This window comes from Pistacia vera, unplaced genomic scaffold, assembly GCF_008641045.1.
Source record: "Pistacia vera cultivar Batoury unplaced genomic scaffold, PisVer_v2 Contig344, whole genome shotgun sequence".
NCBI lineage: Eukaryota > Viridiplantae > Streptophyta > Magnoliopsida > Sapindales > Anacardiaceae > Pistacia > Pistacia vera.
Window position 1 is genome coordinate 800,625 of NW_022196162.1, and position 25,275 is coordinate 825,899.

A 25,275-nucleotide genomic window follows, 5' to 3' on the forward strand; every position below is an offset into this window, starting at 1 on the left:
TCTTCATTTATTTTGCAAGATTTCGGTGTTTGGTTTGCAAGTAATAAATATTACGGTAATCTTTTATTGCAAATAGTGTTACTGTTGGTATATAGGGGTAATTTATTACCTTGCTAGGCAGTGTTTTATTAAATATTACGGGGTAATTTGATTTTTCTACCCATTTTACCCTTAATTAAAACCATTTCGGACACAATTGTCCTTAAATATCTACCAAATACAATTATCTAGCCCCCCTACATTGAGAAATTAGCTTAAAACCCCCCAGCACAAAAAAATTTAAAAGTTACAAAATACCCCAGCCATTGCTGGTCGTGACTCCCCACCTCCCGTTGTCGGTGTCATCGCCGTAATGGTGCACACTATAGGATCTAACCAATCGTGCGCCAGTAAAGCCTTTTCTAACCATGGATCATAGATTCATGTTTGAAACAGTCAGATCAGGCATTTCTATGGCCGTTTCATAGCCAAAGATCTGGCATTTTCACAGCCAATCTATGGACGTGAATAGCCATAGATCTGCTGTTTTTCAACCATGGATTTGTGATCCATGGCCATTTCTGGCTTTGCCGGCGCACGACTGGCCTATACGCCAATCGTGCGTCATTCCGTCAACTACCAACTGGTAGTTGGTTGGCTTCGGTAATGGCTTGGGGTGGGTGGGGGTGATTTTGCTACAAATTAAAGTTTTATATAGTTGTGGTGTTTTCGAAAATTTCAAATGTGAGGGTTAAAAGAAATGATTCAAAAAATAATAATAAAAAATACTATTAATATATTTAAAAAGAGGCAATTTGTAATCTATATAACATACCCACCATTTATCCTCGCAACCAAACATATTATTCACCAATTTATTGAACTAACCAAACCATTTTCTAAACATTCTTAATAATCTTCAAGTACTTTCTTTCCGTTAATATAAAATTCTCGATAATAAAACATTATTGATCCAAAGTACGCCCCAAAAAATTAAATATTTTACTTAAAAGCTAGAAATGAATCTTGAATACTTAATTAATAGAAATTTTTTGTAGTTTAATTTAGAGGTATTGTTATTTGTATTGGCTTAATAACTTGTTCATTAATAAATCTTTTGGGTTTTGTTTTACATTGTTAAATATTATAAATATATTTCATATCGTCAAATGCATCATAAATATATTAATTATAAGGGCATTATAAATAAATACTCATTTTGTATAACTATACCCAATATATTATTATTATAAGTTTATTTACAATTGTAAGTGAAAGGAAAATATAAAGATCATTCATAATGTTTATCCTCAATATCAAAGATTCAATATTCAAAATTCAATACAGTAGAAATTTATCGGAAGCCCTTATTAATATATATTTTTTAAAAAATTATAAATATAAATATTATTTGATAATATTTTGGAATATGAAAAATATTTGAAATATGCCTGAACTACTTTTCTTAAAAAAAAAAAAACCAAGACTCACTCTAATACTTCATTCGATAAAAAAAAATTCAATTTAAAAAATTGACTCAAATTACAAAATTTATCATCGATCTCACCATTATACTTTCAAGTATGCATTTAATGATAACGTAGATCATGAAGTTTCCTTGCGGCCTAGCATATCATTTTCTAAAATTTATAAATAATATTTACTTTTTATGTATCAAGTCAAATGTAGTGTAGAACATGTATAATGTTTCCTCAAAGAAAATGCATAATTAATTACAATAGCTATAACAATCATTTAGAAAAGATTTTAACATGGTCGTTAATAAGGGGATAAAGTTTTTGTTTTTAATGCATTAAAATTGTAATTTTTTTTAGTTATGCACATAGTTTACTAATATTATCATAAGTTTTTCTTCATATATAATCTTAAATTTGCTTTAGACACACACAATAAGTTAAAATGGAATCCTAAAACATTGGGATTCAAGAGTACTATAAATTATAAGAATTCACGTTATCCACACCCAATTTGATGGATTGATATCACTCTTTTCTATTTTTTTCGTCTATCTTTACAATATGAATATGGTTAGTAAATAAAATCTATGTATCTAGCTCATAATTTATAGTGTTAACTCGCAATTCAGCAACAGTGTCTACAAAACTTTCAAATAGATATCCGATGCTTTATCTAGGCTCAATTTTCAGGCTTATTGATTAATTTTTGAAATTCAAAAGAAATTAAGCATATAAAGTATGCTCATTTCCCACAATTGTGATATCCCAATCTTGGAAATCAAGAACTTTGGAAGGGATTTTTCTTCTCCAGCAAAAGTATATGTACTCTATTGAACTACAGACAAGTTAAATTGCAGATTTCTTTACCAAGTCGCATTCTATTTCCCATTTTCGTTTTCTAGTTGGCAAACTCTCGATGCTTGTAGCTGCCGCATCGTGAGTTTGAGGGGAGATGTTAAGAAATATGGGTTATTTTGTTTTATTGTTTATTAAGGGTAAATCTGTCTTTTCATTATTTCCTTTGTTTAGCCTATATATATCTTTGTATTTAGGTTAAATCATACTTTTTGTATTTAATTACATTGTGCAGTATCAATGAAACCCTAGCCTCCTCTTTTTATTATTTCTTTGAATTGTTTAACAATTATAATATACAAATATTTAAATATTTTTATTTTTATACAATTTATTTTAATTCCATATGTCTAATAACTATATACTAGCTGGCTGTCCGATTATATACTCCAAGGTAACTAGTCATGTTTCAATTGAATTAAATCATTAATTAAAGGTAATTAAAGGGTTGTTTGGTTTGGGTTATCCCCTATTATTGAGGTAATGTCATATTCTATTACTTACATTATCATATTTGATTGACAAGTAATATAAAATTTCGGTAATCTTTTAAAACCAATGGTCTATTTGGTTCAAGATCATATAAGATACTCCTGTAATCTTCATTTAATTTTCAAGATTCCCTTGTTTGGTTTGCAAGTAATAAAATATTACAGTAATCTTTTGCTTCAAATAGTGTTGGTAATATAAAGAGTAATCAGATTACTTTGCCAGGGGTGTTATTAAAAGATTACCGAGATAATATGATTTTTATACCTCTTTTGCTCTTAATTAAATATCATTTCGGACACGATTACCCTCAAATGTGTACCAAATAACCATTAGCCCAAACCCCCTACATTTGAGAATTTAGCTAAAACACCTCAACCAAAAAAAAGTTTAAAAATTAATAAAATACCCCCAGCCACCCAAGACTATCACTGGCTGCCGGTGACAATCACCATATCAACACACGACCGGCGAGATCTAGCCAGCCGTGTGCCAATCTGGCAGGAAACAGCCAAATCATGACCATATATGTGGCCATGAAGCAGCCTTATCGGCGCACGACTGACCAAATCCGGTCGATCATGCGCCATTCCAATGACTGCTAGCGGTGGTGGCTGGCTATCAGTAGTGGCTTGAGGTGGATGGGGGTGGTTTTGCTATAAATTAAAGTTTTATATGGCCGTGATGTTTTAGCAAAATTTCAAATGTAAGGATTTAAAAAAATGTTTCAAAAAATAATAATAAAAATAATATTATATTAACATTTTAAAAGGAGGGCATTTTAGTAATATATATAACATACCCACTCATTTACCTCCCAGCCAAACATATCAATATAACATACCCACCAATTTATTTCAACCTAACCAAACACATTTCCTTAAACATTCCCAGTAATCTTCATGGTAATCTATCTTTCCATTAATATAACATTCTTAGTAATACAATATTCTTAGAATCAAACACACCCTAATAGTAATCTTTGAAAACCAATAGTAATCATTGTTGGTTATATAGGTAGTAATATAAATGTCACATTTTTCCTAGGTATTTTAAGATTACTTGGTAATCTTATTTTTGTTACAATTTTACCCCTAATTATTAAAGATTTTGGACAAAATTTGCCCTTGTTTCTAAATAAATTTACAAGAACATTTATGGACTATTTTATCTTCATACACAAAACTTTTGGACAAAAATGTCCTTGTGTTGAAAACAATTTACAAGAATATCGGACTTGCCACCACCACCAGCCGCCAATTGTCAATGCCGAAACAACGTAGATCGACCGGATGCTAGTCATGCACCAATCTGGCTGTTTTCAGCCCTATCAAATAAGAGTAATACTACAGCAACCGAAGGTTGTGCACCGAATCTGTGCACTGAATGATGTGGCAAAATCCTAGCCGTTGATTAATATTAACTGATAATAAATCAACGGTCAGGATTTTGCCATGTCATTCGATGCACAACCTTTGGTGGTTCTATCATTTTCGATCAAATAATAACATTACACACATAAAATACCTACACAAATTGCGAAGAAAAAATATCACATCAGAATCAATATACAAACTTGAGATATAGTATGATTTATTTTGATATAGTGTTGTATCCTTGGAATGCGTGATTCCTTTCTATTATTGTTTAGTCTTTTCTTTAGCTAGAACTTTGTTTTTTAATTATTTTTTAGTCTTTTCTTTTCCTTTTTCTTTTTTTGCTTTCCGTCGCAGACTGCAATTTAGTGCTTTTTCTTGACAAGAGATGTCGAAAAGCAGGAAGCATAGTAAAATGAACACGATGAAACTGAATAAGCAGAAGCAACAGAAGTCCCCTGTTTAGCAAACAAATTTCTATTCATTACCAAATCAATCGATTAATATTTACAAATAATAACATTACACGCATAAAATACCTACACAAATTGCTAAGAAAAAAGATCACATCACAATAATATACATCAGTTTCATGAATTAGTTGATATGGATGATACTGCATATTAAACGATGTTCATTAATGGTGAAATGAATCCTCCCTTCTGGATCCAGGATTAGAAGCTCTTCTCACTGGAACCAACTTGAAGATAAAAGCAATCGGCCATGACAAAGCTGCAATCCCAACGCAAAAACCCCATTGCCCCCAATTCAGCCTCTCAGTATTAGCAAAATTTTTCAGTAGCTCAACCATGATCAATTGAAGAACTATGGTAATTGCAATAATTGCCAGGAACAATTTGTTCCTCCATATTCCCCTAAATATGTTCTTCTTCTCCAGGGTTCCGAGAATTAAACTCATTGAAGACCTGACAGAGGACAAAAGTATTGAAAATCATGTATTGTGACTCTCTCGTTGTTTTAAAGATTTCTTTTCCTCTGAACTGTAGAATCAGTAAGACAGCTACTTGATAAAGGCCTGAGAAATGAGGTTCCTCCACATGACTTGGTTATAAGAGGCTTTGATCGACCGACAGGGGGTTTTTCATGAGATCATTGTGGGGCGGCTCTGTGGCCAATGCTAATGTCCCAAGGAATCCATTATCAGGTTACCCATAGCAACTGAACGGCAGATAGTGGAACTTTACTGAGGAAACAGCGGCGACAAAATTGATAACAAGAGCTGAACATTCCAGTGAGCTGAAATTGAAGGAACTTTTGAATGTTGTTGAAGACGCATCTTCCCCACTTCAGAACTGTAACCACAGTGGTGAAATTGTCATCATGATTATAATATCTGAGCTCTCCTTTGCTACTTCTGTCCCTGAATTAGGAAGTCCAATGTCTGCTTCCTTTAAAGCAGGGGCATCGTTTGTGCGTCACAGTTACTGCTACAACTGGCCCTTTTTCTTCAATGTTTGAACATCAAAAGCTGTCAAACGGGAAGATAGCCATTCTCGAATGGTATCAATCTTATCATCTCTTTCTTGAGGGGAGTATATTCTGAACTTACACACTCGAATTAGCTCATATCGAAATCCGGTTCGAGGATTCCGCATTCAATAGCTATAGTCTTGCCGTGTGCAGGTGTCTCCAGTTACCATCTTGATTTTCACCCCTGCACTTGTACAAGATTTTACAGCTTCGCTTACACCTGGGCGACAGGATCCTTCAAGCCGAAAATCCCCAATAAGATCAGTCCGGTTTCTTCAAGATTCGTTGAATTTCTCCGTTTCTTCAACTTTTTTGTGTGCCATGGCAATGCATTCAAGCTCTTGCCTGCCATCCCTAAATATTTTGCAATTTGGTTTCTTTTTCATCATCCATGGCTTCCCTTCCCATCTTTGAGATAATAATGGGAGCACATGCAAATATTATCTCTGCAGCCCATCCAGTGCATGTGAACACCCTCACCCTTCGTTGTACCTCTTCAACGAAATCCATTCTCTTTTTCTCTGAATTGAAGGACTCTATTTGGATCTTTTGAAACTATGCTTGGGTTCATTAACATCCATTTCCCAATCATTGACAGCCCAAGAAAGAATGCTTTTCAGTCGGATTACCATAATCTCAGGTGCAGTGGAGCACGGTTTATTAAGCTACAGTCGTGTTTAAACCGATTGCTTCTTGCAGCAAATTACAGAAATTCTTTTACTTCTTCCGTGTCTTCTGGGGAAGCACTACCTTCTGAGGAAGCAACATATACTTTCTCTTTTCAAGCCAACAGAATCCGTAACTTCATCTGGTTTACAGTAAGAGTACCAGTTTTATCTGTACAAATTATTGTGGCTGACCCCATCGTCACACAGCGAGAGCTTCCGAACCATTGCATGATCCTTCATCATTCGCTTCATAGAAAAAGCCCGAGTAAGAGTAAAAGCCAGAGGCAAACTTCAGGAATCGCCACAACCAAAATTGTGACTGCGGCTGCAATTATACAATCACCGAATTCATACATCATCGAACTTAGTCTTGCTCCCTGAAACTCTGTTTCCTTTCTTGTCTCTGGTACTTCCAGTAAAATAACGAATAGCATGCAGCGAGGACTACATTGCCACCGTCAATCGATCTCCAATGTAAGAAGTCAGCACGTTGAGACGAGATGCAATGGAGTCGTCTCATTCACTTCATGCTTATAGTGCTCATCAATTGACCCAGGCTGTGCTCATGCCACAAGAAGTAACGAGCATAAAACAAATCATCGATGACTTTAGTACCAGAGAGCAAGATGGATTTTTTCATTGACCTCAACCTGGTCACTTCTCCAGTCATGCTTGACTCATCCATTTCAAGGATTGGCTTCCAGGAACAACCCATCAGCCCGAATTGATTACCAATCTTCAAAGGCACAACATCTCCAACAACTATATCGAAGATCGATATACGGTGGCGCCTCCCGTCCCTCACCACCTCCACTTGAATTTCGTTACATTTCATCCGAGAGAGCTCAAACTGTCTACTCTGTTTAAAATTGCTCCCTGCAGAGACAGAGACAACCAAAATCACAGCAATGATAATGCTACCACCATCGTACCACCCTTCTTTCCAGCCATCTTCTTTAATGCCGAAACACCAGAGAGAGTACAGCACAAAAAGAAGTTAATAATAGTTGTATCTTTAAACGCTTCAGAACAAAGCTGAGAAATCTTTCAGAGGGTTCTTGTCTGTTTCTCCAAAGGCATTCTTCTTTGAGCAAGATCAGCTTCCTTGCCGCTGATACCAGTTTCCGGATGGCTTTCCAGCAAAGTAGCAATCTGTTTTACTCCTCCGAAGTTCAAGAGAATGAAGAATCTGTCTTTCACCATCTCGGAAAGCTTCTTCTTAACATCGTCAGGAAAAGCCTCGTGCCATTGTTATTTCCCTGGTTTTCATAGGGACATCAATGGCATGGTAAGAAACAGAGCGCAGCAAGGACTTGTTCTCAAGAACCTTCCGGGACAAAGAAGCAAGAACCTTGGTGAAACATATGCCCGGAAAGCCATTCGCCACCTCCGTTGATGGAGTTTTGATGGAGCGGTACTATCTTCTTTTGTTTAAGCTTGAGCATCTTCTTTTCAGATGGTTTTCGAGACCTCAAATCCATGAATAACGAGAGGAAATGAAGAATGATAATGATCAACAAACCAAGTTGGCAGAGAGAAAGAAGTTTGGTATGAAATCAAGTAACAATTGTAGTACTATATGTAAGCAGGCAGGGAGGGAGGGAGGGGGGTCAAGGAGGGCAGTGACCGTCCTTGACTTTGAAAAATTGTCAAATATATATACATATATGTGAAATTGTTTTTAAATTCATCAAATTATAAATTAAATTCTAGTTTTACAAAAAAAATCCCACAAAAACATTTATAAATTATATAATGAATTTTTTAATCTATTATTTAATTGTACAAAGAACAAAATGAAGAAAGTTTGTATATCTTTTCATAATTTACAAAATAAATATCTTTTCTAAAATTTGTTGTTAAATAAACTACTGTTAATTGTTTTGGTTTCATACTTTTACTTAAAAAAAAAAAATCTATATATGTGCATCCGCAATTTATATCCACCCCGATCCCTCACTTAAATTGCGGATGTGTCATATGGGGAATTGAACATGAGACCGTGTACTATCCACACTATCTCATTCATTCTAACCATCTGACTACCCACATATAGATCATATCAAAATATTGAAGTTAGAAAAAAAAAAAAAAAAAAAAAGATAAATATCAAAAATCTGTATTTGATGCAATATTTAATGGGTCGAAACAAAAAGTGAAATTACAACAAGGACCCGTTTGGATTCGGGGTATATATAAGTAACGAGGGTAATCTTCATTTATTTTGCAAGATTTCGGTGTTTGGTTTGCAAGTAATAAAATATTACGGTAATTTTTATTGCAAATAGTGTTTATGTTTGGAATATAAGGGGTAATTTATTACTGCTAGGCAGTAGTGTTATTAAATATTACTGGGGTAATTTGATTTTTCTACCCATTTTACCCTTAATTAAAACCATTTCGGACACAATTGTCCTTAAATATCTACCAAATAACAATTATCTAGCCCCCCTACATTTGAGAAATTGCTTAAAACACCCCAGACACAAAAAAATTTAAAAGTTAACAAAATACCCCAGATTGCTGGTGTGACTCACCACCTCCCGTTGTCGGTGTCAATCGCCGTAATGGTGCAACAATAGAGGACTAACCAATCGTGGCCATTAAGCCTTTTCTAGCCATGGTATAGAGTCATGGTTGGAAACAGTCAGTGGCATTTCTATGGCGGTTCATAGCCAAAGATCTGGCATTTTCACAGCCAAATCTATGGAGTGAAATAGCCATAGCGGCTGTTTTTTCAACCATGGATTGTGATCCATGGCCATTTTGGCTGCGGCGCAAGACTGGCCTATACGGCCAATCGTGCGTCATCCGAACTACCGACAGTGGTAGTTGGTTGGCTTCGGTAATGGCTTGGGGTGGGGGGGGGGGTGATTTGCTACAAATTAAAGTTTTATATAGTTGTGGTGTTTTGCAAAATTTCAAATGTGAGGGTTAAAAGAAATGATTCAAAAAATAATAATAAAAAATACTATTATATTAATATTTAAAAATGAGGGCAATTTTGTAATCTATATAACATACCCACCATTTATCCTCGCAACCAAACATATATTCACAATTTATTTGAACTAACCAAACACATTTCTAAACATTCTTAATAATCTTCAAAGTGATCTTTTTTCCGTTAATATAAAATTCGTATAATAAACATTATATGATCCAAAGTACGCCCCAAAAAATTATAATATTTTACTATAAAAGCTAGATAAATCTTTGAATACTTAATTAATAGAAATTTTATTGTAGTTTAATTTAGAGGTATTGTTATTTGTATTGGCTTAATAACTGTCATTAATAAATCTTTGGGTTTTGTTTTACACTTGTTAAAATATTATAATATATTTCATATGTCAAATGCATCATAAATATATTAATTATAAAGAGCATATAAATAAATACTCATTTTGTGATAACTTAACCCAATATATTTATTATAAGTTATTTACAATTGTAAGTGAAAGGAAAATATACAGATCATTCATAATGTTTACCTCACAATATCAAAGATTCAATATTCAAAATTCAATACAGTAGAAATTTACGGAAAGCCTAATTTATATATTTTTTAAAAAAAATTAAATATAAATATTTATTTGATAATATTTTGGAATATGAAAAAATATTTGAAATATGCCTGAACTACTTTCTTAAAAAAAAAAAAAAATCCAAAAGACATCACGTCTAATAATTCATTCGATAAAAATAAATTCAATTTAAAAAATTGACTCAAATTACAAAATTTATCATCGATCTCACCCATTATACTTTCAAAGTATGTCATTAATGATAGACGTAGATCATGAAGTTTCCTTGCGGCCTAGCATATCAGTTTTCTAAAATTTATAAATAAATAATTTACTTTTTATGTATCAAGTTCAAATGTAGTGTGTAGAACATGTATAATGTTTCCTCAAAGAAAATGCCTAATTAATTACAATAGCTAGTAACAATACATTTAGAAAAGATTTTAACAGGGTCGTTAATAAGGGGATAAAGAAAGTTTTGTTTTTTAATGCATTAAAATTGTAATTTTTTTAGTTATGCACATAGTTTACTAATATTATCATAAGTTTTTCTTCATATATAATCTTAAAATTGCTTTAGAACACACAAATAAGTTAAAATGGAATCCTAAAACTTGGGATCAAGAGTACTATAATTATAAGAATATCACGTTATCCAAACCAATTTGATGGATTGTATCATCTTTTCTATTTTTTTCGTTATCTTTACAATATAGAATAATGGTTAGTAAATAGAAAATCTATGATATCTAGCTCATAATTTATAGTGTTAACGCTCGCAATTCAGAACAGTGTCTACAAAATCTTTTCAAAATAGTAGTCCGATGCTTTATTAGGCTCAATTTTCAGGCTAATTGATTAATTTTTGAAATTCAAAAGAAAAAGCATAATAAAGTATGCTCATGTGTCCACAATTGATGATTCCAATCTTGGAAATCAAGAACTTTGGAAGGGTTTTTCTCTCCAAGCAATAATATGTGACTCTATTGACACTACGACAAGTTAAATAACTCTTGATTCTGATTCATGTTTGTAATCGTCAAGATGAAGACATAAGGATGTAATGTAAGTACGTTGATATATTGGTCCATTTGTGACTTTATTATAGAATATTGTATTGTACTGTACTGTACTGTACGTTACTGTACCACCGTTGCATGACTATTGCTATGTATTATCATCTATTTTAATTTATTATCGGTGTCAATTTATTTTTTATTTCACATTTTTTGCATCTATCATATAATATATGTATATATTAATCTCTGGATGATGATGTGGCTTGAAATTGCCCCGGTGGGATCAAAATTAGTCAAAGAAAGCAGATTCACATTAACTAAGATGGCGTCGTTTTGGCTTACAAACTTAAGTGCCTTATCTGGCACTCGAAACCCATTCTGTTGCAACAAATTCACAGTCATCTCTCTTTCTCTCTGGTCCCATTTCAGCCCTAGTTCTTTTGCTATGACAAAAGATTCTAGTGCCCATCTTCTCCAACGGATTGCAGATCATACTGGACAACTGGAGGATGATCAACGGTCCTAATGTGTATAAATCAGACCAATATGTACTAGAGAAAACAAGAGCAGTGAGAGGGCTAATCGGGCGTGTTCTTTCTTGTATTTTTCTGGTTGTATACTCTCTGTAATCTTGGTTTCTTGATTAATGAAATACCCTATAGTGTGCCTTGAAGAATGGATGAAGCTACCTTAGCCGAACCACTATAAATCCCCTGTGTCAATTTCTATTATGTTCTTATCCTTTACTAATCTCTGAATTGATTGCATGTTGATCTGAAGTTGTGTTAGCTCATTGATTGATTTGATCAGCTTAGTTGATAACCCTAATTAGTCACTACAAATTGGTACCAGAGCCTAGTTCGAATCCTAATTAGGGTTATTTAAAATTTAGTTTCTGTCGTTGCAAATCTTATTCCAAAAACATGTCCACTAAATTTGAACTCAAAAAGTTTACAGGGGACAATGATTTTGGACTCTGGAAGATGAAAATGGAAGCTGTGCTAATTAAAGAAGGACTAGCCTTAGCATTGAAAAGGGAATCTGAGTTGCCTGACACCATGACTGAAGTTGAGAAGCAGGATGTTCTCAACAAAGCTAAGAGCTCCTTGATCTTAGGACTAGGTGACAAAGTCCTTCGAGATGTGAAGAATGAGAAAACTGATGCTAAGATCTGGAACATGTTAGACTCTCTGTATCAATCTAAAGATGTCCCTAATAGACTGTATAAAACAAAGACTGTTTGGGTTTAAAATGGATGAGCAGAAATCTTTAAAAGACAATAAGGATGATTTTCTAAAACTTATACAGGATTTAAAAAGCATATCAGTAGAGGTTGGTAATGAAGACCAGGCTGTAATTCTTCTAAATTCCCTACCAAAACGTTACTCCAATTTTGTAGAAACATTAAAATATGGTAGGCAGACCCTAAAATTAGAAAAGGTTGTAAAAGCCATTACAGCTAAGGATAGAGAGAACAGAATGACATTAGGCAGTGATGGGGAAGGTCTCATAGTAAATGGTAGATCAGAGAAGAGAAACTGGAAATAGGGGGGACACAATAGGAATAGATCTAAGTCCAAAACTGGGAAATGGAAGTGCTTCTTCTGTCACAAAGAAGGCCATCTTAGGAGAGATTGTCCTGAGAGGAAACATAAGAAGAAGTATGGAACGGAGGAAGGGGAAGGCAGTGCTGATGTTGTGTCTAAAGGTTATGAAAGTTCAGAGGTATTAGTCATCTCTGAAGTTAGAAATGGTGAGGAATGGATCGTAGACACAGGATGTACCTACCACATGACACCAAATAGGGAGTGATTTAGCTCTTTCCAAACTGTAGATGGTGGAAACGTTGTGATGGGAAATAATGCAGTATGTGGCATTAAGGGCATAGGTACTGTTAAGCTAAGCCTTCACAATGGCCTAACTAAAACCCTCACCAATGTAAGATACATTCCTGACCTCAAGAGGAATCTAATATCACTAAGCACCCTAGATCAATAGGACTGAGTTACAAGGCTTCAAATGGAAGTCTTAGTGTAATGAAAGGGTCATTAATAGTGATGAAAGGTGAAAAGAAAAATGGTCTCTATGTGTTAAAGGTTAGGACAGATTATGGCATGGTTGCTGTAGAGTCTCTAGTAACACAGGAGAAAACCTTATTGTGGCATCAAAGGTTGGCACATGTTAGTGAAAGAGGGTTAGATAAGTTGAGTAAACAAAATTTGTTAAGAGGGGACAAAACTGAAAATTTAACCTTCTGTGAACACTGTATTTTTGGCAAAATGTGAAGGGTGAAATTTGAATCTGGTAAACATTACTCAGGCTCACCACTTGAGTATGTTCACTCAGATGTATGGGGACTAGCTAGACACTACTCACTAGGGGTTTGTAGGTATTTCATTAGCTTTGTAGATGATTACTCTAGGCATGTCTGGATATACTTCTTGAAGACTAAGGATGAGGCATTTCTTAGGTTTAAAGAATGGAAAACATTGGTTGAAACTCAATCTAGGAAGAAACTTAAAAGGCTTAGGACTGATAATGGTCTTGAGTTTGTGAATGATGAATTCAATAGTTTCTACAAAAACCATGGAATTGTTAGGCACAAAACTGTTAGAAATACCCCACAACAGAATGGCCTCTGTGAAAGAATGAATAGGACAATCTTAGACAAAGTTAGGAGCATCCTATCAAACTCTAACCTACCTGTAAAATTCTGCGCAAAAGCTGCACATACTGTGGTGTATTTGATTAATAGAACCCCCTCATCTACCACAGGTTTCAAGGTGCCCTTAGAAAAATGGAGTGGATACCCCATAAAGCTGGACAACTTAAGAGTTTTCGGGTGCCTATCTTATGTTCATGTAAAGGATGATAAGCTGAAACCTAGAGCTATAAACTGCGTGTTTCTTGGATATCTAGAGGGAGTAAAAGGTTATAAGTTCTGGAATCTAGAAACCAAGAAGTGTATAATCAGTAGGGATATGGTTTTTGGGGAAGATGTCCTTCCTAGACTAGAATGTGAACCTGGAAAATCAATTGATAATGACTCAGGATCAGATCTTCTAGAATTGGAAATTCAGGATGTAGTTCCCAATCATCAAGGTGGAGCTGATGAGACAGAGGAGAATCCTGAAAATCCTAATATAGATGAATTGGATGAGCAAGAAGAACAAAGAGAACAGAAGCCAGACTTGATAAACTATCAACTAGCTAAGAATAGAACCAGAAGAGTCATTAATCCTCCCAACAGACTAAGATATGCAGACCTGGTAGCTTATGCACTTTCGGTAGAAGAACAGTTGAATGATGAGCCTAGAACATTTCAAGAAGCTATATTAGGACCTGAAAAATCAGAATGGAAAAGGGCAATCGAGGATGAATTCAGCTCATTAATGAAAAACAATACCTGGACCTAGTTGATAAACCAAAAAACTGCAGGGTGGCAAGTGCAAGTGGATCTTCAAAAGGAAATCTGGTCTAACTTCAAAAGAATCACCTAGGTACAAGGCTAGACTAGTTGCAAAGGGATTCACTCAAGTGGAAGGCATAGACTATAATGAAATATTCTCCCCAGTTGTAAAGCATGCATCAATCAGAATTCTGATTTCTTTAGTTGTACAGTTTAATCTGGAACTGGAGCAACTAGATGTAAAAACAGCTTTTTTACATGGTGACTTGGAAGAGAATATTCTGATGGAGCAGCCAGAGGGATATTCAGGACCAGCAGATAAAGTTTGTCTTTTAAGAAAATCACTTTATGGCCTAAAACAATCACCATGATAGTGGTACAAGAAATTTGATTCTTTTATGATTGAAATTGGCTTTACTAGATGTCAGTTTGATAGCTATTTTTATTTTAAAAGAAATTCTGATTTGACTCATACTTACTTGTTGCTTTATGTGGATGACATGTTGGTTGCTTGCCATGACAAAACTGAGCTTACTCGTGAAAGACCAACATGCATGCATGAAGAGAGGTGGAAATGGAGAAGAAAGCATGAAAAAGATGGATTCAAAAAAAAACGTTTTTCATGCAAAGCTTGAAAAGAGATTATACCTACTCCTTTGCTTTGGATTGATGAAGATTAGCCTCAAAAGGATGAAACCTCCACACTTAAACACCACCTTGACAGATTAGGGAGTGGCCGTGGGTTTGAGAGAGAGTTTTAGTTTGTTTTTGAGTGAATAAGTGGAGAATGAACTAAAATGCAACCTTTTGTATTTATATATACTTGGGCAATTTTGTAATTATTTATTTTTCACTTCCAAACCCAATAAAATCTTATTTTAAAAAGGGACCCCACGAATTTATTATTCTACCCTTTGAATGATCAACATTATTCAAAGGCCCATGTAAACTAAACTAGTTTACATTAACAACCCATAAATTTACCTTTTTTACCCTTTAACTATTAAAAGGTTATTTTTGTTCATCTCATTAATCTTAACACTTTAAGATATAATAATTAAATATAATTAATTATTGCTTGACCATTTTAACCCTTAAAATGTCACAAATAATTTTCTATGTAACTATTACTATAGAAATCATGTTATTACTCTCGGAAGGTGCTAGCCCTCTTCAGATAATCATTTCTCTCTCTCATCCTTCTCTAACTTCTCGAGGCTATTGGTATGACCATGTAGGTCCACCGTGGATTAGCCGTGAGCCGGTTCTGGATGAATCCGAAAACATGTCCAGAGGCCCAACGACTATGGTAAACATCTAGCAATGTGCCATAGTCCCTAAACCACGATGAAGAAATACTTCATCGAACCCATTTCAGATCATACGTACCATGCAGGTAAAGTCCCTCCATTGAGATATCCTGATCGAGCACAGATTCATGGAATGTCAAAATCCTAAACTCGATCTTCTACCGAATCGTCGATCAGTATGTCTGGAACTCGTCATCAGCTGATACCAGTTTCCGGATGGCTTTCCAGCAAAGTAGCAATCTGTTTTACTCCTCCGAAGTCTTCAAGAGAATGAAGAATCTTGTCTTTCACCATCTCGGAAAGCTTTCTTAACATCGTCAGGAAAAGCCTCGCTGCCATTGTATTTCCCTGGTTTTCATTAGGGACACTCAATGGCATGGTAAGAAACAGAGCGCAGCAAGGATTGTTTCAAGAACCTTCCGGGACAAAGAAGCAGAACCTTGGTGAAACATATCGCCCGGAAAGCCATTCGCCACCTCCGTTGATGGAGTTTGATGGAGCGGTACTATCTCTTTTGTTTAAGTTGAGCATCTTCTTTTCAGATGGTTTTCGAGACCTCAAATCCATGAATAACGAGAAATGAAGAATGAATATGATCAACAAACCAAGTTGGCGAGAGAAGAAAGTTTGGTATAATTCAAGAAATTGTAGTATATAGTAAGCAGGGGAGGGAGGGAGGGGGTCAAGGGAGGCAGTTGACCGTCCTTGACTTTGAAAAATGTCAAATATATATATATGTTAAATTTTTTTTAAATTCATCAAATATATCAAATTAAATTCTTAGTTTACAAAAAAAATCCACAAATACATTAATAAATATATAAGAATTTATATCTATTATTAATTGTACAAAAACAATGAAGAAAGTTTGTATATCTTTCATATATTTTACAAAATAAATACTTTTCTAAAATTTGTTTGTTAAATTAAACTACTGTTAATTGTTGTGTTCACATACTTTTACTTAAAAAAAAAAAAATCATATATTAGCATCGCAATTATATACCCACGTCCCTCACTTAAATTGCGGATGCTCATATGGGAATTGAACATGAGACCGTGTACTTATCCACACTATCCAATTCATTCAACCATCTAGACTACCCCATATAGATCATATCAAAATATGAAGTTAGAAAAAAAAAAAAAAAAAATAAATATCAAAAATCTGTATTTGATGCATATTTTAGGGTCGAAACATAAAAATGAAATTACAACAAGGACCCGTTTGGATCGGTATATAAGAACGAGGGTAATCTTCATTTATTTTGCAAGATTCGGTTTGGTTTGCAAGTAATAAAATATTACGTAATCTTTTATTGCAAATAGGTTTACTGTTGGTATATAAGGGGTAATTTTATTACCTTGCTAGGGTGTATTAAAAATTACCGGGGAATTGATTTTTCTACCCATTTCCCTATAAAAACCATTTCGACACAATTGTCCTTAAATATCTACCAAATAACAATTACACCCCCCTACATTTGAGAAATTAGCTAAAACACCCCACACAAAAAAATTTAAAAGTTAACAATACCCCAGCCATGCTGGTCGTGACTCACACTACCTTGTCGGGTCAATCGCCGTAATGGTGCACAACAGTAGGATCTAATCCAATGTGCGCAGTAAAGCCTTTTTAGCATGGATCATAGATCATGGTGGAAACAGTAGATCAGGCTTTCTATGCCGGTTCATAGCCAAAGATCTGGCATTTTCACAGCAAATCTATGGACGTGAAATGCCATAGATCTGGTGTTTTTCCCATGGATTTGTGATCCATGGCCATCTGCTTGCCGCGCACGACTGGCCATATACGGCCAATCGTGCGTCATTCCGTACTACGACATGGTAGTTGGTTGGTTCGGTAATGGCTTGGGGGGGTGGGGGGTGATTTTGCTAAAATTAAAGTTTTATATAGTTGTGGTGTTTTTGCAAAATTTCAAATGTGAGGGTTAAAAGAAATGATTCAAAAAATAATAATAAAAAATACTATTATATTAATATTTAAAAGAGGGCAATTTTGTAATTATATAACATCCCACCATTTATCCTCGCAAACAAACATATATTCACCAATTTATTTGAACTAACCAAACAAATTTCTAAACATTCTTAAAATATTCAAAGTGATCTTCTTTCCGTTAATATAAATTCTCGTATAATAAAACATTATATGATCCAAAGTAAGCCCCAAAAAATTATAATATTACTATAAAAGCTAGATAATCTTTGAATACTTAATTAATAGAAATTATTGTAGTTTAATTTAGAGGTATTGTTTTGTATTGGCTTAATAACTTGTTCATTAATAAATTTTGGGGTTTTGTTTTACACTTGTTAAAATTATAAATATATTTTATATCGTCAAATGCAATCAAAAATATATAATTATAAAGAGCATTATAAATAATACTCATTTTTGTATAACTATACCCAATATATATTTATTATAAGTTTATTACAATTGTAAGTGAAAGGAAAATATACAGATCATTCATAATGTTTATCCTCACAATATCAAAGATTCAATATTCAAAATTCAATACAGTAGAAATTTATCGGAAAGCCTAATATAAATATATTTTTTAAAAAAAATTATAAATATAAATATTTATTTGATAATATTTTGGAATATGAAAAAATATTTGAAATATGCCTGAACTACTTTTCTTAAAAAAAAAAAAAATCCAAAAGACATCAAGTCTAATACTTCATTCGATAAAAATAAATTCAATTTAAAAAATTGACTCAAATTACAAAATTTATCATCGATTCACCATTTACTTTCAAAGTATGTCATTTAATGATAGACGTAGATCATGAAGTTTCCTTGCGGCCTAGCATATCAGTTTTCTAAAATTATAAATTAATAATTTACTTTTTATGTATCAAGTTCAAATGTAGTGTAGAACAGTATAAGTTTCCTCAAGAAAAAAGCATAATTAATTACAATAGTAGTAAAAAATACATTTAGAAAAGATTTAACATGGGTCGTAATAGGGATAAAGAAAGTTTTTGTTTTTTAATGCATTAAAATTGTAATTTTTTTTAGTTATGCACATAGTTTACTAATATTATCATAAGTTTTCTTCATATATAATCTTAAAATTTGCTTTAGAACACACAAAATAAGTTAAAATGGATCCTAAAACATTGGGATTAAGAGTACTATAATATTAAAGAATATCACGTTATCACACAATTTGATGGATTGATATCATCTCTTTCTATTTTTTCGTCTATCTTACAAATAATAGAAATGGTTAGTAAATAGAAAATCTATGTATCTAGCTCATAATTTATAGTGTTAACGCTCGCAATTCAGCAACAGTGTCTACAAAATCTTTTCAAAATAGATAGTCCGATGCTTTTACTAGGCTCAATTTTCAGGCTTAATTGATAATTTTTTGAAATTCAAAAGAAATTAAGCATAATAAAGTATGCTCATGTGTCCCACAATTGATGATTCCAATCTTGGAAATCAAGAATCTTTGGAAGGGATTTTTCTCCCAAGCAAAGTAATATGTGACTCTATTGACACTACGACAAGTTAAATAACTTTCGATTCTGATTCATGTTTGTAATCGTCAAGATGAATGAATAAGGATTGTAATGTAAGTACGTTGATATTATGGTCCATTTGTGACTTATTATAGAATAATATTGTATTGTATGTACTGTAATGTACTGTACTGTCCACCGTTGCATGACTATTGTTGATTCATCTATTTAATTTATTATTGGTGTCAATTTTTTTTATTTCACATTTTTTGCATCTATCATATAAATATGTTAATATAATCTCGGTGATGATGTGTGGCTTGAAATTGCCAGGTGGAGTCAACATTAGTCAAAGAAAGCAGATTCACAATTAACTGAAGAGGCGTCGTTTTGGCTATCAAACTTAAGTGCCTATTGGCACTCGAAACCCATTCTGTTGCAACAAATTCACACTATCTCTCTTCTCTCTGGTCCCATTTCACCCTAGTTCTTTGCTCATGACAAAAGTTCAGTGCCCATCTTCTCCAATGGATTGCAGATCATACTGGACAACTGAGGATGATCAAGGAGTCCTATGTGTAAAATCAACCAATATGTACAGAGAAAAAGAGCAGTGAGAGCGCTTAATGGGGTGTTCTTTCTGTATTTCTCTGGTTGTATACTCTCTGTAATCTTGGTTCTCTTGATTAATGAAATACCCTATAGTGTGCCTTGAAGATGGATGAGCTACCTTAGCCGAACCACTATAAATCCCCTGTGTCAATTTCTATTATGTTCTTTATGCTTACTAATCTCTGAATTGATTGCATGTTGATTGAAGTTGTGTTAGCTCATTGATTGATTTGATCGCTTAGTTGATAACTCTAATTAGTCACTACAAATGGTATCAGAGCCTAGTTCGAATCCTAATTAGGGTTATTGAAAAATTATTTTCTGTCGTTGCAAATCTTATTCCAAAAAACATGTCCACTAAATTTGAACTCGAAAAGTTTACAGGGGACAATGATTTTGGACTCTGGAAAATGAAAATGGAAGCTGTGCTGATTAAAGAAGGACTAGCCTTAGCGTGAAAAGGAATCTGAGTTGCCACACCATGACTGAAGTTGAGAAGCAGGATGTTCTCAACAAAGTAAGAGCTCCTTGATCTTAGGACTAGGTGACAAAGTCCTTCGAGAAGTGAAGAAGAGAAAACTGATGCTAGATCTGGAACAGTTAGACTCTTGTATCAATCTAAAGATCCCTAATAGACTGTATTAAAACAAAGACTGTTTGGGTTTAAAATGGGGAGCAGAAATCTTTAAAAGAAATAAGGATGATTTTTAAAATTATACAGGATTTAAAAAGCATATCAGTAGAGGTTGGTAATGAAGACCAGGCTGTAATCTTCTAAATTCCCACCAAAACTTACTCCAATTTTGTAGAAACATTAAAATATGGTAGGCAACCCTAAATTAGAAAAGGTTGTAGAAAGCCATTACAGCTAAGGAAGAGAGAACAGAATGACATTAGGCAGTGATGGGGAAGTCTCAGAGTAAGGTAGATCAGAGAAGAGAAACTGGAAAAAGGGGGGACACAATAGGAATAGATTAAGTCCAAAACTGGGAAATGGAAGTGCTTCTTCTGTCACAAAGAAGGCCATCTTAGGAGAGATTGTCCTGAGAGGAAAATAAGAAGAAGTATGGAAAGAGGAAGAGGGAAGGCAGTGCTGTGTTGTGTCTAAGGTTATGAAAGTGTGAGGTATTAGTCATCTCTAAGGTAGAAATGTGAGGAATGGATTAGACAAGGATGTACACTACCACATGACACCAAATAGGGAGTGATTTAATCTTTCAAACTGTAGATGGTGGAAAAGTTGTGATGGGAAATAATGCAGTAGTGGCATTAAGGGCATAGTACTGTTAAGCTAAGCCTTCACAATGGCCTAACAAAACCCTCACCAATGTAAGATACATTCCTGACCTCAAGAGGAATCTAATATCACTAGCACCCTAGACTCAATAGGACTGAGTTACAAGGCTTCAAATGGAAGTCTTAGTGTAATGAAAGGGTCATTTAATGGATGAAAGGTGAAAAGAAAAATGGTCTCTATGTGTTAAAGGTTAGGACAGATTATGGCATAGTTGCTGTAGGTCTCTAGTAACACATGAGAAAACCTTATTGTGGCATCAAAGGTTGGCACATGTTAGTGAAAGAGGGTTAGTAGTTGAGTAAACAAAATTGTTAAGAGGGGAAAAAACTGAAATTTAAACTTCTGTGAACACTGTTTTTGGCAAAATGTGAGGTGAAATTTGAATTTGGTAAACATTACTCAGCTCACCACTTGTATGTTCACTCAGATGTATGGGGACAGCTAGACACTACTCACTAGGGGGTTGTAGGTATTTCATAGTTTGTAGATGATTACCCCTAAATATGTTCTTCTTCTCCAGGTTCCGAGAATTAAACTCATTGAAGACCTGACAGAGGACAAAAGTATTGAAAATCATGGTATTGTTGACTCTCTCGTTTGTTTTAAAGATTTCTTTTCCTCTGAACTGTAGAATCAGTAAGACAGCTACTTGATAAAGGGTTTGAGAAATGAGGTTCCTCCACATGACTCTGGTTATAAGAGGCTTTGATCGACCGACAGGGGTTTTTTTCATGAGATCATTTGTGGGCGGCTCTGTGGCCAATGCTAATGCTCCCAAGGAATCCATTATCAGGTTTACCCATAGCAACTGAACGGCAGATAGTGGAACTTTACCTGAGGAAACAGCGGCGACAAAATTGATGACAAGAGCTGCAACATTCACAGTGAGCTGAAATTGAAGGAACTTTTGAATGTTGTTGAAGACGCATCTTCCCCACTTCAGAACTGTAACCACAGTGGTGAAATTGTCATCCATGATTATAATATCTGAGCTCTCCTTTGCTATTTCTGTCCCTTGAATTCCCATGGATAGTCCAATGTCTGCTTCCTTTAAAGCAGGGGCATCGTTTGTGCCGTCACCAGTTACTGCTACAACTTGGCCCTTTTTCTTCAATGTTTGAACCATCAAAAGCTTGTCAAACGGGGAAGATCTAGCCATTACTCGAATGGTTTCAATCTTATCATCTCTTTCTTGAGGGGAGTAATTTCTGAACTTCACACCTTCGACTATAGCTTCATCATCGAAATCCGGTTCGAGGATTCCGCATTCAATAGCTATAGCTCTTGCTGTGTGCAGGTTGTCTCCAGTTACCATCTTGATTTTCACCCCTGCACTTGTACAAGATTTTACAGCTTCGCTTACACCTGGGCGACACGGATCCTTCAAGCCGAAAATCCCCAATAAGATCAGTCCGGTTTCTTCAAGATTCGATTGAATTTTCTCCGTTTCTTCAACTTTTTTGTGTGCCATGGCAATGCATCTCAAGCTCTTGCCTGCCATTCCCTCAATAATTTTCGAAATTTGGTTTCTTTTTTCGTCATCCATGGCTTCCTCTTTCCCATCTTTGAGATAATAATGGGAGCACATGGCAAATATTATCTCTGCAGCTCCCATCCAGTGCATGTGAACACCTTCACCCTCTTCGTTGTACCTCTTCACCGAAAGTCCACTTCTCTTTTTCTCTGAATTGAAGGACTCTATTTGGATCTTTTGACAACTATGCTTGGGTTCATTAACATCCATTTCCCAATCATTGACAGCCCAAGAAAGAATTGCTTTCTCAGTCGGATTACCACTAATCTCAGGTGCAGCTGGAGCAGCCGGTTTATATACGCTACCGGTCGTGTTTAAACCGATTGCTTCTTGCAGCAAATTACGGAAATTGCCTTTTACTTCTTCCGAGGGAACAACGTCTTCTGGGGAAGCACCACCTTCTGAGGAAGCAACATATACTTTCTCTTTTCCAAGCCAGAATTCCGTAACTTTCATCTGGTTTACAGTAAGAGTACCAGTTTTATCTGTACATATTTTTGTGGCTGACCCCATCGTCTCACAAGCTGAGAGCTTCCGAACCATTGCATGATCCTTCATCATTCGCTTCATAGAAAAAGCCAGAGTAAGAGTAACAGCCAGAGGCAAACCTTCAGGAATCGCCACAACTAAAATTGTGACTGCGGCTGCAATTATACGAATCACCGACTTCATCACATCATCGAACTTAGTCTTGCTCCCCTGAAACTCTTTGTTTCCTTTCTCGTCTCTGGTACTTCCAGTAAAATAACGAATTAGCATGACAGCGAGTACTAGTATTGCCACCGTCAATCCGATCCTCCCAATGTAAGAAGTCAGCACGTTGAGACGAGATTGCAATGGAGTCGTCTCATTCACTTCATGCCTTATAGTGCTCATCAATTGACCCCAGGCTGTGCTCATGCCCACAGAAGTAACGAGCATAAAACCAAATCCATCAGTGACTTTAGTACCAGAGAGCAAGAATGGATTCTTTTCATTGACCTCAACATGGTCACTTTCTCCAGTCATGCTTGACTCATCCACTTTCAAGGATTGGCCTTCCAGGAACAACCCATCAGCCGGAATTTGATTACCAATCTTCAAAGGCACAACATCTCCAACAACTATATCGAAGATCGATATACGGTGGCGCCTCCCGTCCCTCACCACCTCCACTTGAATTTCGTTACTTTCATCCGAGAGAGCCTCAAACTGTCTACTCTGTTTAAAATTGCTCCCTGTAGAGACAGAGACAACCAAAATCACAGCAATGATAATGCTACCTCTATCGTACCACCCTTCTTTCCAGCCATCTTCTTTAATGCCGAACACCAGAGAGAGTACAGCACAAACCAGAAGTATAATAATAGTTGTATCTTTAAACGCTTCAAGAACAAAGCTGAGAAATCCTTTCAGAGGTGGTTTCTTGTACCTGTTTTCTCCAAAGCCATTCCTCCTTTCAGCAAGATCAGCTTCCTTGCCGCTGATACCAGTTTCCGGATGGCTTTCCAGCAAAGTAGCAATCTGTTTTACTCCGCCGAAGTCTTCAAGAGAATGAAGAATCTTGTCTTTCACCATCTCGGAAAGCTTCTTCTTAACATCGTCAGGAAAAGCCTTGCTGCCATTGTTATTTCCCTGGTTTTCATTAGGGACATCAATGGCATGGTAAGAAACAGAGCGCAGCAAGGACTTGTTCTCAAGAACCTTCCGGGACAAAGAAGCAAGAACCTTGGTGAAACATATCGCCCGGAAAGCCATTCGCCACCTCCGTTGATGGAGTTTTGATGGAGCGGTACTATCTTCTTTTTGTTTAAGCTTGAGCATCTTCTTTTCAGATGGTTTTCGAGACCTCAAATCCATGAATAACGAGGAAATGAAGAATGATAATGATCAACAAACCAAGTTGGCAGAGAGAAAGAAGTTTGGTATGAATTCAAGTAACAATTGTAGTACTATATGTAAGCAGGCAGGGAGGGAGGGAGGGGGGTCAAGGAGGGCAGTTGACCGTCCTTGACTTTGAAAAATTGTCAAATATATATATACATATATGTGAAATTGTTTTTTAAATTCATCAAATATATCAAATTAAATTCTTAGTTTTACAAAAAAAATCCCACAAATACATTTAATAAATTATATAATGAATTTTATATCTATTATTTAATTGTACAAAGAACAAAATGAAGAAAGTTTGTATATCTTTTCATATATTTTACAAAATAAATATCTTTTCTAAAATTTGTTTGTTAAATTAAACTACTGTTAATTGTTTTGTGTTTCAATACTTTTTACTTAAAAAAAAAAATCATATATGTAGCATCCGCAATTTATATCCACCACGATCCCTCACTTAAATTGCGGATGCTCATATGGGGAATTGAACATGAGACCGTGTACTTATCCACACTATCTCAATTCATTCTAACCATCTAGACTACCCACATATAGATCATATCAAAATATTGAAGTTAGAAAAAAAAAAAAAAAAAAAAAGATAAATATCAAAAATCTGTATTTTGATGCATTATTTTAATGGGTCGAAACATAAAAGTGAAATTACAACAAGGACCCGTTTGGATCGGGGGTATATAAGATAACGAGGGTAATCTTCATTTATTTTGCAAGATTTCGGTGTTTGGTTTGCAAGTAATAAAATATTACGGTAATCTTTTATTGCAAATAGTGTTTACTGTTGGTAATATAAGGGGTAATTTTATTACCTTGCTAGGCAGTGTTATTAAAATATTACCG

The 25,275-nt window shown here is 34.9% G+C and overlaps 1 protein-coding gene across 1 annotated transcript; it reads right to left on the reverse strand.

Annotated features, from left to right (window-relative positions):
• Positions 1 to 4,676: 4,676 nt before the first annotated feature.
• LOC116138943 (calcium-transporting ATPase 12, plasma membrane-type-like) lies at positions 4,677 to 24,437 on the reverse strand. The gene is made up of 2 exons (XM_031424627.1): positions 21,517 to 24,437; positions 4,677 to 5,060 (listed from the first exon to the last, which is right to left on the reverse strand). Exons 1-2 carry the CDS (start codon positions 24,382 to 24,384, stop codon positions 4,815 to 4,817), a joined length of 3,114 nt encoding a protein of 1,037 aa, XP_031280487.1. The 5' UTR covers positions 24,385 to 24,437; the 3' UTR covers positions 4,677 to 4,814.
• Between the last annotated feature and the right edge of the window lie 838 nt (positions 24,438 to 25,275).